Source organism: Lepisma saccharinum, chromosome 17 (assembly GCF_977018435.1).
Source record: "Lepisma saccharinum chromosome 17, izLepSacc3.1, whole genome shotgun sequence".
Taxonomy (NCBI): domain Eukaryota; kingdom Metazoa; phylum Arthropoda; class Insecta; order Zygentoma; family Lepismatidae; genus Lepisma; species Lepisma saccharinum.
In genome coordinates, this window is record NC_139245.1 from 14,069,045 (window position 1) to 14,085,528 (window position 16,484).

Consider the following 16,484-nt stretch of genomic DNA (forward strand, 5'->3'; position numbering starts at 1 on the left):
CCGGCATGATTTGATTTTTGCATTTCAAAAATATGCAGCCAAGAGTAAAGAGCAAGAACATTTCAGTGCTTTAAAAAAGAACACAGGCAAGCATCAGATTGCCTTCTCCTAGCGATTGTTGTACGATAAACAAAAGAACCCCCACCCCACTCAGCTTTAAAAGAAAACCAGGCCACTGCTCGATGTTGCATTCAGAAAATGAAGTCATTCTCCCAGTAGTTTATCTTCGTTATAAACGTTAACGCGCGTGCGTAATACTACAGTTTACGATCCGCGCACCGCTCGCATTTTTAAAGACCAGATTAAATCAAATGAACCACTGATAAACTGATATGAGCCGGCACCGACAATCTACACAGTAGATTAGTTTGTCATATTTGTTTTAGCTTAATTTTGATGAGTTGGCACCACTCGTAGTTTCAAAGCCAGACCAGTACGTAGAAGAATGGTGGGAAGGATGACGTAATAGGAAGTGCTCCGCAGCGATCTGCACATATCGGGACTTAACTTGCAAGTTGCAAGGCTATAGTATGGTTCTCAATATTTTATGCCACAGCTCGTCTCTCCCCTCCTACTGTACATTAATCCACATCATCCGCATATTTGCATATAGTGAGGACTACTTACTGGATTTTATAATTTCCCTTATTATGCTATCAATTCACATGTGAGATAGTTGCAATTAATCATAACAACAGTTAAGAGGAAGATTTATACTACAGCCCAGGGGCACCGACTTGTCAAAATTATTGGGGGGGCTCTGATCACTGAAATAAATGAATGAATGACTCCCTCCCTCCCTTTTTTAAAAATAAAAATTACGTATAGCAGTTTTTAAGCAGCTATTATATTCCTCATGCAAATGAAATGTAACATGAAAAACGTGTGTATGCTCATTTGTTTCTTACATAACAATTAACATTTTTATTGAAAAGTAGGCTATGTATTTACATTAAGAGTCCAACATAACTGTTTTATGCCGGCCTCGGTAGCCGAGCGTGTTGGGTGGTCGACTCAACTCGCTTTGATCTGGAGGTCTCGGGTTTGAGTCCCGGCGAGGGCATGGGTGTGTTTTAATGTCCGCAACAGACTTGTAAAGAACGGACATGTGACCGGTGCAAATAACCTTAGTGTTGACGTACCCATAAAAATAACGAATATTTACAATATTTAACAGTTTTATTTAATTATTTACATAAATGTTAACACAAATTGCAGGAAAATAGTTTTACTTTTTTGTTCTTGCTACAATATTTTACTTTTTAAATTTAATTTTGCAATAATAAAAAAACACATAGCATGCAGTGCTTTAGCAATAATGCCTTTGATCATAGATGTTCCCGCTTTCGCAATACAGACTTTTCATAAGCTTTCCTTGCATACTTTACTGCAAGCCAGTGTTAAATAAACTCAAAGACTTCAGAATTACTTTCACCTCATTCTTTGGACTAGAGGAAGAGATTTCGAGGATAACTAAATATCATACATATCAATATTGCCTGAAAGTCGTGTTTACGACCTCAAATTGTTCAGAATTCACTAAACAACATACTGGTATAATTGTCATATCACCTCGTTATTTCAAAACTATTTTTAGTAAAAATATTAACAATACTCATAATAATATACTTAGTATATAGTAATAAGTAGAGCCCGGAAGTTCAGACATTTATTTTCGTTAAAATAGGCAGGCAAAAAGGCATTTATAATGTGGAAAATACGCACTAAAAATGGGAAAAAAGGCAAAATAAACTGAAAAAGGCACATTTGAAAGTCACTTACTTTTATCTATAATTTCTGGCAAAATGTTAATGAAGCATACATAAAACAAGCAAATGTAGCTGGACTCATTTCGATAACAGCATTTTCACCTTTTAGAATATCACAAATTGTTTTCAATTGTTTCAAGTCATCATTTGCACTTTTCCGCAACAGCTGACCCCTTTTCTCCTGACACTTCCATCATCTGCTGCATAGATTCCTCGAAGATTTTCATGGATGCTACAAAAGTCTCACCTCTTTTTTCTAGCTTTGTAATTGTCTCTGGCAATGCACCATAATGTGCAAAAATAAACGACAGTTCATTCTTCAGTTCTGAATAGCACAGGAGTTTTTTCACTTCACGAATTGAAGCCGCTTCATTTTCTGGAAGAGCATCGTTCACCTCACTGATTTTTTTCAAGGTGGTTAGTATAATATATAGCTGCTAATATCCAGGTTCCCCATCTCGTCAAGACTGGTTGCGGAGGTAAACTAAGCTCAGGTGCAACTTCCTGAAATGTTCGGGTTCGAGAGGGAGATTTCAGAAATATCTTCTTTGTGTTCGAAATCAACCTGGCCACTTCTGGGTGCAACACTCTAACTTTTTCGGCGATTCTGTGCATTGCGTGGGCTACACATGTGATATGAAGCATGTTCGGGAAGAGAATTTTCAATGCTATGGCAGCCTTCTTTATATAGGGACCTGCATCACTGATAAAAAGTAACATGTCATCATGATGTACACCATCTGGCCAGAGCAGAAGTAGGGAATTTGAGAATAACTGAGCTATTGACGAACCATTGGCTCTCTCTAGTTGTTCTGACGTGAGAAGAAATGACGAGGATTCTCCGCATGTTGGTTCCATAGTTCATATGATGACGTTGGCTATTCAGCGTCCCATAGCGTCAGTACTTTCATCTGTTTATAAATCCAAACCTTCTTTCCACCAACTTCAGCACGAATTCTTTGCAGAGCTTCTTCGTAGCAGATGCTTAAATATGTTTTCCGCAGCATAGATTCCGACGGCACCGTTTCTTTAGTGTATTTCTCCAGGAATTTCCTCAGTGACTTGTTTTCCACTTTCCAGAAAGGTATCCCTTTGCACAGTTCAAGAGAAAACTGAGATTGCCTGTTGGATGAAGTGCCCACTGTTGAAATTAGGGATATCTTCTTCTGTCCAACCTTTTTGGCAACTGCAGATTTACGTTTTGCTTTTGACACATGCTGAGATATAAAGTATTTTTTCTCATGGTTGAATGTTTATTCACATATCTTGCAGAGAAGAATAGTACCATCTGTCAAAAATGTGCTTTCACCAAATTCATGCACGTAACCATGTAACTTACCACTTAATAGCACACTAAATTTCAGCATGATGACAACTACACGATCCTTTCCTTCCAAAGTGCAGAACTAACCTAAAGATAGAGAACTTGATTTTGGAATCCATGCAAAGGCCCTTGGGCATTAGTGCTGTTTCTTGTCAATAACCTCCTGACACGAATGCTGGACGTGATGACGTAATTGTGCAGGTGTTCTGCAACAGGTTTTCAGCAGTCAATCATTCACAAGGACATGTTAACGGAAAGGCAATAACTAAACTCAGCATGAAATACTATTTTTTTTTAAACACACTTTTCTCCTTCAGAAATGTTGAAACATGCATGAGTTCAATATTACTTAAATAAGGCGAAAATTATTCACATAATAAACGGAAGAAAAATAAATGCCAACAACGTTTTTTGGGAGAAAATTAATTTATTTACACATTTTTTTTAAAAAATGTTCAAATTTCATTGAAAAAGGCAACAAAAGGCATTATAATTAAAAATAGGCAGTGGGGTCCCAAATAGGCAAAATGAAAAGGCTTCTAAAACATTCGAAACAACATAAAAAACGTATATCCGGAAATTTTTTTATCAATATATGCAGTAGATAAAAAGAGGCATTTTGCCAAACTTCCGGGCTCTAGTAATAAGTCATGTGTTTTGCTGTCTCCGTTCATAGCCCCCCCCCCCCCCCAAGTTGCAGGTTTAGCGGTCTCAGCCCCCCAAAGTTGATGGTCTACAACATTTCAAATGCTTATTTAAAGTTAAGTTCATATTTCACAATTCAAAGTAAACTTTACAAGAGAAGCAAAATAATACATTAGATCCTCTTAAGCAAAATTATTTGAGGGGCTCTGCTCCCACATCATTAACAAACGCCATGAAGCTCCAGCCTTTCTTGCATTTTGGAAACAATTGTCGTTTGTCTGGAACAATCAATAGTACCTATAGGTCAATAATGAAGTCACTATGGCATTTACTCACTGAAACTTCTTATCAGTGGAGGAGTGGTTAGCAAAGCATGCTTTGATGCCACGGGTTCTGGATTCGAATCCTGGCCTGGACATTGGTGTTCTTTGCGAGTGTCCCTTCATCAATTTCACCATATCATCACTCACGGAGATTAACCAAAAGTAGCAGAGAAGTGAAGTAAAATAACCCCAAATCGATTAATCAACTATCTTAATCCGCAATGGGGGCAGTATCAAATGCTTTGGAAATCCCTGGTAGTCCTATGGTTTAGCATTGCTCGAGGATCACAAGAGAGAAGTACAGTGGAACCTCGATTTTACATTTTCCCGAAATATACATTCAATCTTGATGGTTCCAACATAGCAAAATGTTACAAAAATTTCTGTAGATTTTACTTTTCATGCATTTTACATTTTTTCAGCTTGGTCCCCTGAAAAACAAAATTGAGGTGCCATTGTAATGTATATCTTATATCTGTAAGAATACATAGACATGAAAGAGACTCCTTACAAATGATAAGCGTAATTGTTGTTTGAAACTCATATATTTTTATTCTTCTAAGAAAAGAACCTAGTTTGCAACTTACAGTGTGGACTTTGGTTTAGAGTTCTTTTGGAAATTAACTGGGAACCAAGTCGGTTTATGCGATTTTAAGATTTCATACATTGCATTAATACACATAATGAAAACTGTAGAATATTATCAATTTTACACTATTTGTTGCAAATAACGAAATTTATTTTTCCCATAAAATTTCCTACCAATGCGGCTTGTTCTACTCCTGGGGCAATGTGAACCAGACAATAAGAAAACATTCCAGCAATCCTTGGAATATTGATATCTCACTTGAAAGCCATGTCGTTACGAGATTCATTTTCAGCAGAAATAAAGAAAATGTAGTTTTTTTTCCCACTACAAGAATTTTAATAACATGTTTAAAAATTAAGTGAAAAGAAACATCATTAAAGGAAATAATACAGGGTACTCGAGAAGTAGGAAACCATTCAAAACAAATAACAATGGAGAAAAGAAACACAAATAAAACATCCTGATGATATAGAAAAAGGGGGGGGGGGGACTTTTCAGCTATTAATTTTCATAATCACCGATACCATTCAGCTTGGCAGGCTTGAACTGCATTGTTACACTGATGGCTGTTATGTGAGTTATAGTTGCTGCATCATGTTGTTGTGTCTGATGTGTTTTGCTAAACCAGTGGTCGATTGGGTCATTTTGGTGAAAAATAAATGCTGCTGAAGGCTAACATTGTGTTGAACATTGTTCTCCTAAAATTCTAGCCCATTCTGATGTGTCCCATTACTGTATATCAGAATTATACACTTATCTCTACTACCAGTGTTTTGTATGTACACTATTAATGTTTTTTCTGTTTAACCAGTCACAAGATTCTCAAATCATTGTCCTGTCTGAAACACAAGAAAAAAAAATCTTTTGAACCATTGTATATCTAGGGATATCATATGTATGTTCTTTAGTAAATGTATGTGTGATCACTATTGTCTTCTGCTGGGAATTAGCCACACCACTTGCTTTTTTGTGTACATGCTGACAATATTTGATGCTGAATTTATAGTTTGTCAGTGAAACTATACATATTTTTAGAGGTTTTTAACAAAAACAAGAAACAGCTTCTAAATAACGCCTTTTTATTGAATGAATTATTATATTATTTTAACTCAGTTAAAAAAGCTAAGCACACAAGAATATATATATATATATATATATATATATATATATATATATATATCTTATTTTCCTATACATATGCAAACAATGTTTTTTTTTTAAGAATACCCATTTTTCTTAGTAATATATGCCCAACACTTTGTGGTATGGAATTGATTCTAATTCACTGGCATAGGTTCTGCGATAGTCCCAAAGAAATTGGTCAATGATGATTGAATTGCACAGTAGCTTCTTCAATTCTTCATCTGACTCACTCATTCTCTTGATTTCACCTGTCACTAATTCAACTGCCTGTATTGAACAACCACGAATTTCCACCTCTTCTGGGCTGCCACTTTCTAGGAGGGTATCTGAAAAGATCAAATGTTATTATTCGCTACTAAACTCTTGTCATCTGTTGTGTGTGAGATATGAAGCACTGCATTATCTGACCGTCCCTTTAGCGTATGCATTATTACAACTTTTTCTAATATTTTTTTTCTTTAATACTTTAATTATATCCACAATATGAGGCCTGCTACAAAAGTCTCTGCAAACTACCACCAACAGTGGTGCTAGTGTTCCACTATTATAAAAATTGGAAGAATAGACCTTTTTTATGTTGAAGTAATAGTTTCGTGTCAGAAATGGAAATTTCTTGTGAACACTTTCGGGCAATGATTTTTTATGATTTCAAATGTAGTTTAACACTGAAACAATGCATCGAGTGACTTTGTGTGGCTCTTGGGGATGAAGCACCATCCAATAGGACTGTGTACAATTGATTTTCCGAATTACAGCGTTATCGCATATTTCTCAGTGATGAATTTCGTGAAGATCGTCCATCCACGTCTGTTGTTGCCAGTAATGTTGAAGCTGTGTGTGAAATGATTGAGAGAGAGATCGGCATGTGACATACCATAAGATTCAGGCATCCTTGAACATTGACATGAAAGCAATATATACGATTTTGCAAGGTCATCTGAACGTACAGAAACTTTCAAGCCGTTGGATCCCACACAACTTGACCGAAGCTCAAAAACAGGCTTGTGTAAATTGGTGTAAAGAAATGCTCAAAACATTCAACCGAGGCAAGTCAAATTTCGTGTACTACATCATTACAGGGGATGAATCTTGGTTTGGTTTGAGTTGGTGTTTTAAGTCCACTTTATGCACAGTAAGGCTAATCAGGACTGGACCTACAGTTTAAAGTAAGATCCGAACCACTTGTGCCTCCACCGGGGATCGAACCCGGGACCCCTTGATTACAAGGCAATGACGCTACCACTGGGCCATGGGGAAGACCCTTGATGAAACTTGGATCTATTCATACAAACCCGAAACTGAACAGCAATCCACTGTTTGGGTGTTTCAAAGTGAGCCAAAACCAACAAAAGTGGTTTGTTCGATGAGTGCTTGTTTCTTCGGTTACACTGGACATGTGGTAACAATAGCTTTAGAAGATCGAAGGACTCTAAATGCTGAATGGTATACATCAATTTTTTGCCAGAGGTCATCAATAAATTGCATAAAACAAACCCAAATCGTCGCATTATTCTTCACCACGACAATGCCAGTTCCCACTCAGCACACCAAACTGTTGATTTTTGTCAAGTAAAAATGTCGAATTAATGACTCATTGTCAGTACTCGCCTGATTTATCACCTAATGATTTCTTTTTGTTCCCACACATGAAAATTAAGATGCGTGGTGAGCGATTTGTGTCGCCTGACGCAGCTGTTGACGCATTCCGAACAGCGGTTTCTGAGGTATCAGCTTCAGAGTGGAAAAAATGTTTCAAAATTGGTTTGAGCGGAGGCAAAAGTGTATCGATCTTAAGGGTGAATACTATGAAAAACAATAAAGCCATTCCCAGAATTCCACATGTCCATTTTCATATTGATTGCAGAAACTTTTCCAGCAGCCCTCGTACTAACTTGATTCTTGCTCATTTCAATCAGAATTACCAGTTCCTGGAATTCACCAATCACAGAAAATAGGTTAATATTTTCTACTGTCCTACTGAAACTATTACAGCCTTACCTTAAACTGCTAAAAGATTCAACAGCATGGAAGAGAAGATTAAAACTTCCATCAACATCGATATCACAGGTGAAGGAAAGAGCAGGGTAATAGTGATATTTGTGTCTTGGGGGGGGGGGGGGGGCTATTTCTTTTCTGTTAACCAGTGGAGAGGGAGAAGAAACTCACTAGCTTTAATCATACTTATTGATATATGACTTGTAAAATATTGTCACTTATTCTTGTAATCCATTCATCAGAATTCCACAATCACTCCTTTGCAAATTTTCTAAAAAAACTTTCATCTGCCGTCATTGTCCATTAACTGAATTTTGTCAACGATAATAATTACCTTCTTTTAGCTTCTTCATCAATTCCGAACTATATTCCATTGCTCCAAAATGGATCAAAACTTGTGGGATTCTTCATGTGGAAGCGAGAGAAGAAAAATTATTTAATTAGTTACCACACATATGCACAGATATATACACATATGTATACCTCAATTTTCAGTATTCATTATGGTAAACTGTTCTATATAACTTATACCTTCATTTGTGTTACAATGGCTAGTAAAAATCTGACAAAATTCTCTACAGAAAATAGTAAGAATGTCATAATTAATTAATAGGATATTTGATTTGATTTGACTTGATTTTTGTTATTTAACGTTGCTTTTCTGCTGCTTGTCTAATTGCAACAAAGAGGATGAGTGATGATACAATGAATTGATGAAGAACAAAGAACACTCACGACTAAACCGAGATTTAAACTCAGGAGCCCTGGTATGATAGTGTTCTGTGCTAACATTTACTATGGAGGTTGGCTTATAGAATATAAAAACACCACTAATTTTATGCATATACAGTACATGTTGTAGAACTTATGTTTGAGATTTGTTTGAACCTCCCATTCATAATTACTATTTGCTCATTTTTGCAGAAAGCAACCACTGTCTGTTGTATCTCCTCATTCCTTATTCTATCCCTTCTAGTCTTCCCCAATATATTCCTTAAAAATTTCATCTCCACTGCCTGCATTTTCTTTTGTCTCTTTCTGTCATTGTCCAAGTCTCACTATTAATTTTAAATCAGCTACTTAAGATACAGAAAAATTAAACCATTAGTGTCTGTATTTTTCACAAATTTGACAAATCTCTTCACTAGAAATGAATATATGTAAGTTAAACTACAATTACCTGTAATCTGCAAACATTGTTATTGTCTCAATGTCAGAAAAGTAACCCAAATCTTTGCCTCTGAAACACGACCATATGTCACCAATTAGGATTTGAGCTCTCTTGTAAAATGACACTGAAATATTTTAAAAAAATAATTAAAATTACAATATACTACATGTAATTCACATTAAAAAAAAATATTTTTATTCAAATTCTATAACCTGAGATGACAAGTCTTACATGTATATTAACTTAAATGGCAAATTTTACCTTAAGTAAAACACCTGTGTATCAAATATAATGACTGTTACTAGTGAATACTGTGTCTCCTACAATCAAAAAAGCATTAAGGCGAGGAGATACATATGTGCATTTATCTGAATATCGTCGGAATGGGCAATGCTACTGAAGAAAAACATGGGGGTACAAGAGAGTATGAATTTCTCCACATGTGGCAGGTCGAAGCGTTTTTCAAAGTTGATTATTAAGCTAGATACAACCTGTAAAAAAACATGACGAATAAGAATTTTCAAAATCCCATGTATTGCTTATGGGGAATCAACATCAAGTTACGGCTAATCAAATGGGAGCTTCGACTTTTCTGCTAGCCAATCACTTCTTCAAACTGCCCTCTTCCCGTTGATATCATTCTCTATTCCATCGGATGTTTGATACTCCCAAGATAACAAATCAAAAAATACTCCCATATGCCCAATGAATTTCTCCTTGCCTTCTGGAAGTATTGCCAAACCTGGTGCGCATAAAATATCTAAATTTCACCTTAAATGGAGTTAAAACTGACTTTCAAGGAGCTAGATTTACGAAGTGCTTCCTAGAGTAATGTTAGTTGTCAAAAGGGTGGGGTGCTGCTATTACCATTAACTCTAAATTGATGACAATTTATTCTTAGTTTTCACCACCTAGATCCTGCGGTATCACCCATCTCATGGTCGTACGAAATCGAAAATAAAGGATTCCCTGATAACAATATTATGCCCATTGCACGTCAACATGGCGTTATAAAAAAAAGTAGCTGCGGATATAAGAGGGGATGGGGCGATGCAGCCAATATAACAATATCACGTATCATGCAAAATGTATAGTCATGGCAAAAGTTGGTCTATGTAGGCCGGAACCAGTGATGGTATCATAGTGAGGCACGGGGGCGAGCCACCCAGTTCACAGGCAAACAAATGCACGAAAGAACCAGATCTGACTCCAAGAGTGCTAAGTTGGCAACACTGACTCGGAGGGAAAGGAAGCAGTGATTCAATTACAAAATGGTTTCTTGAATTTAAATGATAAAAAAGTGTGGGCCTGTGAGCTCCCCCCCCCCCTCAGCTAAGCGAGTTTCTCATACGGAATGGGTAAGCTAGAATTAATCTAAAGAGGCAGAATGGTAATGTAAAATTGAGGAAACAGAAAAAAAAGGAATACCCATTTCTACAAGAAACAAAAAATCACATATCTGTGGAAGTATAGCTTGTTAGTTGTCCTGCTAGAATATCTCACCACCTGGTACTGATTGATAACAAATAACAAGGTCTAGTCAATGGATAACTTAATTTCTAAAAGCTTTGTGTATTATTAATTTGTAGAACTAAAGAATGCAGCTATGATTAAATATCAGGGTGGACCAGGGCTGCCAAAACATTTTTATATGCAAACTAAACTGAATTTGGTCCAACCCGTTCTCTTTCCCACCCTAGCAACTGCTCAATAGTTCCTGTGAAAATTAGAAATGAGGAAAATGTCATATTTTAGATATGAGGGAATGGAAAGCAGAGAAGCAGCACTTATGCACATACTGTTGGCACTTTATTCTTCACTTGATATTTCTTATTAAAGAAGTTTAGTTTGGAATTTTTTACATGGGAGTGGTTAGTGTATTTTCTTGTACCTAATTCATAGTGTGTCTTTCAACAAGAGGTTGAGAACAACAATGCAGCATGGTTTCTGATACAAAGGGTAACGTTTGGCAAGATGGGAACAGTAACAGCTTAGACCAAATGTGATTTACTCAAGGCTATAAATTAATTAATTAAGAGGTGTAAGGTGAAAAAGGTCAGTGGGGGGGAGGGCAAGGACAGTTTAATTTCCCTTGGTACATAAAATTAGCATGGTGCATGGCAAAATGTGGAGGAAGAGAAACTGCCCCCCCCCCCCCCCCATCACCACCACTGCTGACACCTGTAAACGAGTACGGTGAGTTCTAAGACAGGTAAAAAAAAAAAAAAAACATTTTGGGCTATAGTGTAACTGCACCTGATCTGGAGTTACTTGAAGGACTTGAGGGTAAAACATGTAAGTGACATTTTGGTCATTATTAAGTTTATTAAGGAAAGTTTATTAGAAGCTAAACTGTAGATAAATTGTTTTCGTGTTGTGTTAAACAATTTCCGAAATGTCCAATGAGCCCAATGCAAATTGCATGACATGGCAATAACACGCGGAAATTGAAGGGTGGTTCTTTTTATGTAACATTACCATGTTTTACCCCACGCCCTTCATTTATTACATCTCTGTTCAGGTTCTGAAAATTGCAAAAAACATGAAATATCACCTCCAACTTAATAAATACTACTACTGTACTAATAATACAGGGTGATTATAAAGTTCCATGACATTTTTGGGAAATCAGCGACTAATAACAAAATAAATGGTACTGCAGTACAGAAGATACACCAAAACACAAAATTAATGCTTTTCGACATGACCTCCACAAAATTAACATTTTTCCACATAACCTCCATCAATTTCAAAACAAGTGTCCCAATGGGACAAGGTAGCATTAAACACCTTCTCCAACATAGCCGGAGTGATCATCTCGCATGCATTTCGTATGCGTTCTTTCAGCACTGTGAGATTGGCAACCTTAGTTTTGTAGACCTGCTCTTTGATAAAACCCCAAGCAAAGAAATCCAATGGGGTAAGGGAAGGTGAACGGGATGCCCACATACGAAGAGATCCTCTTCCTATCCACCTGTTGGGAAAGGTGGTGAGGTACTCTTGAACGATGGTTGTGAAGTGGGGTGGTGCACAGTCTTGTTGGAAGACCACTGTACCAAGGATACCATCATCCAACAACTGTGGATCTAGGAACAGTTGTAACATGTCGAGGTAAGTGCCTCCATTATTTGTTCCACAAACATGAATGGCCCATAGACTTTTTGTTTGGTCATGCCGAGCCAGACATTTACTTTCGGAGTGTCTCTTTGCCATTCAATGGTATCATTGGGCGGCTCATTGCCCCATATTCGACAATTATGACAGTTCACAGGTCCACAAACGTTGGGACACTTGTTTTGAAATTGACTGAGGTCATGTGTTAATTTTGTGTTTTGGTGTCTCTTCTGTACTGCAGTACCATTTATTTTGTTATTAGTCGCAGATTTCCCAAAAATGTCATGGTACTTTATAATCACCCTGTAATTTACAGGGCTGAACTTTACAAGATAAACCTGGGAAGTTAGTCAAATGTGCCAGAAGGAATAAACAACGTACAAAATAACAATGTGCTTACCTCTTTGCCCACCATAATCTGCCTCATCTCTAAAGCACTGAAAATTGTTTACAATCAATGACAGTAACTTTTGGGATGACTGGTTACTTTCCTTAACACAATTTACAAAGGAACCATTGAATTTCTCCAGAAGCACTTTGCCTACTTCATGCAAACACTTCAGCCTCTCGTCAATCAATGGACATGGCACTTCTGTGTCTGACTTCAGAATGTCCTCTAGCTCCTTCCTGGTGATTTTGGAATAGAATTTTGGATCTGTGATTGGAATACCTGCCTAAAATAAATAAATATATTAGAGATGGGACGATATGAAATTTTGGCCGATACCGATAAAGTACCGATATAAAATTTACCGATACCGATAACCGATATTCTACCGATCCGATATAAAATTAGAAATGGTCCTGGAAGAACCTGAAAGGTTCGTTGACCTCCTTAAAAATGTGTGTTTCAAAGTGACTGCAGTGCAAGAGAAATTGCATATTTAGACATTTACTTTTTAAAAAAGTAGGGCATGGAGATTATCCATAAAAATTACAACAAAAATGGCAGAATTTTGCACTAAACTATCAGATATTTATCGATATATCGGATCGGTAAAATAATCGGTAATTTTACCGATAAACCGATACACCTATATCGGCCGATACCGATTAATCGGTCCCATCCCTAAAATATATGAAATTTGAATTCCTGTTACAATTGTAATGAACGGTCATTTATTGGTACATGTCTTATTTTATGTAGTATGTTAATTGCGTATCACGCCGCAGACATGAATTGAACCCAAATTTAGAAAAAGGAGCGAACGAACGATTGGGAAGTTAAAGATATTGTTTAGATTATCGGTCTACGAAAGTACAGAGTTTGGAGCCTGGAGTTGCTCCCTCATCCGTTTTCTTACAGAGTAGGGTCACGTCACAACGAGGACCAGCGGAGAAGAGATCACCGCAGAACTTCAGGTAACGAACATTCCTTATGTCTTTCTTCCCCCTGCCTGTTCAGTCAAAGGTAGTGTTTTTTTAAATATATGTCCGTGTATTCTTATTTACGGGGCTAGTCCCCTTGCAGTTTGTGCCTCGACGTTGCTCTTCAGAGCTACCCCCTTTTTCTTACAACGTTCCTCTCACTAAGCAAGCAAGTGGCTAAAGGCTGTCATAGCCCATCAACGATCCCCCTTTAAGACTTTATACGATTGTGACAGCGTGGATTAATGGTAAAGTGATAAAATGTATAAAAGAACGAACACAATGAAAAGTTCATGCTTTACGTTCATGCCTTTGTTACGGCTCTGTAACAAATATAACACTGAGAAGTGTATAGTGCTAGATATTACGTAACTGTTTGGACATTTTCAAGTGTTCCGCGAATCAGCGCTCAATTGTAAGGAAGTAACTAACCTGAATGTAATTAACTTGTGGCTCCAATTTATAAATTAAAATTTCTTATTTACAAAACAAGCTAAAAGAAAAAATGTATAATAAGTTTAAAAATTTGTAACATTCATTGAACATATGTACAAATAATTTCAACTAATGTAACTATATTATGATGCGATAATTTTGTAATCAAAAGGAGGGGGATTTCGATAGTAAAACCTCAGGTATAAATACCTAGAAATTTAGATAATATATGAAGTATACTTCTTTGACAAAACACTTTTTGTGTGGACTATGAAGGAATCTACCCTGGGTGGACCTGGTGTAGACATCTCAAAATTCACTAATATCCCTATTCAGTTAAACCAAACTATAACTGAGTGTTACTTCCACTCTTGCAACTACAGTGCCTTGAATAACGTAGTGTCGAAAACGACCCAAGAAACTGGTTCCCCAGATGGATGAGAAACATAGATGGCAGTGCGATCAATCTCGGTGCTAATTTTCTTATGACAGTAATGCGGCTTTGTTAGTTTTTGGAATATATTATGTAGATTTGTTTGTCTTGAAAGGCGGTACATGAATTGATGGAAATAGTTATATTTGTGGAGTGATTTGCAGTCACGAAATGACATTAATTTGGAAAGAAAAGTAAAATAAAATTAATAAATAAATAGCATGTGTAACACAAGAAGAAACATCGCAAAGTGATCCTGGACGTCAGGTGTTGGATTGTGTACTAGAGTTTTATTTTTCTATGTTATTAGAATATAAATAGTATCCTGAGAGATAATTCATACCAAGGCGACAAACCACAAGTGTCGCTTGGAAGTGAGCAGTCCGTAATCAATGCAGCCGTTCGAACCGTAGGGACACAAGCTCTGACTGCACCGTTTCCTCAAGGAGATTTTAGACCAAAGCGACACGCGACAAACGATACGAGGATTTCACACCAAAGCGACACGGGTCCTTCGGTCCAAGGCAACTTTCACACCGAAGCGACACATGTTGCTTGGAAACGAGCCAATCAAGAGCAACATTTCACATCGTAGCGGCATGACGGGAAGCACAGGCCAGCGTTCGGTTGGTGAAATCATCAAGCGATAAGTGTCGCGTGCCCCTTGTCGCTTTGGTGCGCAATCTCCCTAAAGCAAGACACTCATTGCATCGCGCATGCGCGAACAACAAACCACGGCAACATGTTGCAAGCTATTGAGGAAATGGCCCAGTTTGAGCGACGGAGAAGCGACAAAGCGACACGTGTGACTTATCGTGTCGCCTAGATCTGTTGTTGTAATGTGCAGTTTTTCGTGTCGCCTATCTGTTGTTCGCATAATTAGCAGCGAACGCTTGCCAATAGACTGAAGCCACCATGTCGCGTGTCACTTAGTTGGAAACTGAACCTGTAGCGCGTCGCTTCGGTCTGAGCACCCTTCCTTTAAGGAGCTTTCCGACCGAAGTAACAAGCAGCACGCGAATACGCCATATGAACGTGTCGTTTGCTGTTTGGACCCTCATGTGCAATGAATGCTATTTTACAGTCTGGAAGTGTGTGTCACTAGTGTGACAGTGTGAACATCCAGTGTCGCTTGTCCCATTGGTTTGAAAGTTTCCTTACACTCATGTCGATGGCACTAAGAAAGTTTTGTGGGGTTCCCCTTGTCGTTTCATGCAATCATCATTATCATCATCGCCGCGATTAGTTTAAAGCGGAAGAAAAGATACAGTAAATATCAAAAATACAAATGCTTTAGTGTATATATTTTTAAAAGAAATGACGATGATAATAATAATGAACCTAATTCATACACAAAAATTTAGTTGCCAAGAGCATTCCACGCGTATTTTTTCTCCCGAATTATTAACGAAAGTATGACAACAGGACGTGGTCGACTGTCTAGAATGTTCGTTAATATCTTCGCGACCACTGTACCAAATATCATACCAATTATCACATTCATAGAAATGCTTCATGTAAAATAATCAGACGTTGCAGCGAAAACTCCATTTACTTCCATTATAAGCAAACAAATACCAAGCACCGGGTTCAACACCAGCGCCTCTAGCGGATCATTTTCGAGTGGAACCAGCCAGAGCGTGCAGAACTGTGCTGTTTTCCACACTACGTTATTCAAGGTGCTGTACTTGCAACAAAGAAACTGCGATACTAGTACCAGGTGTGCCTGTTAATAATAATTAATTTCGTCGCCGGATGGCGCTGAAAGCAAGGGTTGGTGCACAGTCCCAACTGTTACGTCGTGTGTTGCCAGGACAGTACCTGTCAAAATGCCATGGATGTGCAACCGAGTGCAAGTGATCGTGATATTGGGTTTGTGGGAATCTGGGAAACGTACGGTGACAATGTCCCAACGCAAGATGAGTGTGTGTGTTGGTTTCAACGATTCAAAAGTGGTGATTTCGACTTGAAAGACAAAGATCACCTGGGCCAGCCGAAAAAATTCCAAGACACAAAATTGCAAGCACTGTTTGATGAAGACGAAACGCAAACGCAACAACAACTGGCAGAGAAGTTAAATGTTGGTCGCCAAACCATATCTGATCATCTTCATGCCATGGGAAATATCCAGAAGGCAGGAAAATGGGTACCACATCATCTGAACAACAGACAATG

At 37.6% G+C, this 16,484-nt stretch overlaps 1 protein-coding gene across 4 annotated transcripts in view; it reads right to left on the reverse strand.

The window, feature by feature from the left end:
- Nucleotides 1–5,844: 5,844 nt before the first annotated feature.
- Nucleotides 5,845–16,484, reverse strand: part of LOC146001535 (queuosine 5'-phosphate N-glycosylase/hydrolase) — a 100,406-nt gene continuing 89,766 nt past the window's right edge. For all 4 annotated transcript variants that reach the window (XM_083138963.1, XM_083138965.1, XM_083138964.1 and 1 more), the window contains exons 4-7: nt 12,474–12,747; nt 8,969–9,083; nt 8,123–8,193; nt 5,845–6,119 (exon numbers count right to left, since the gene is read on the reverse strand). In XM_083138963.1, the coding sequence (XP_082995089.1) occupies nt 5,887–6,119; nt 8,123–8,193; nt 8,969–9,083; nt 12,474–12,747 (693 nt within the window). In that variant the 3' untranslated portion in view covers nt 5,845–5,886. The remainder of the gene's footprint in view (nt 6,120–8,122; nt 8,194–8,968; nt 9,084–12,473; nt 12,748–16,484) is intronic.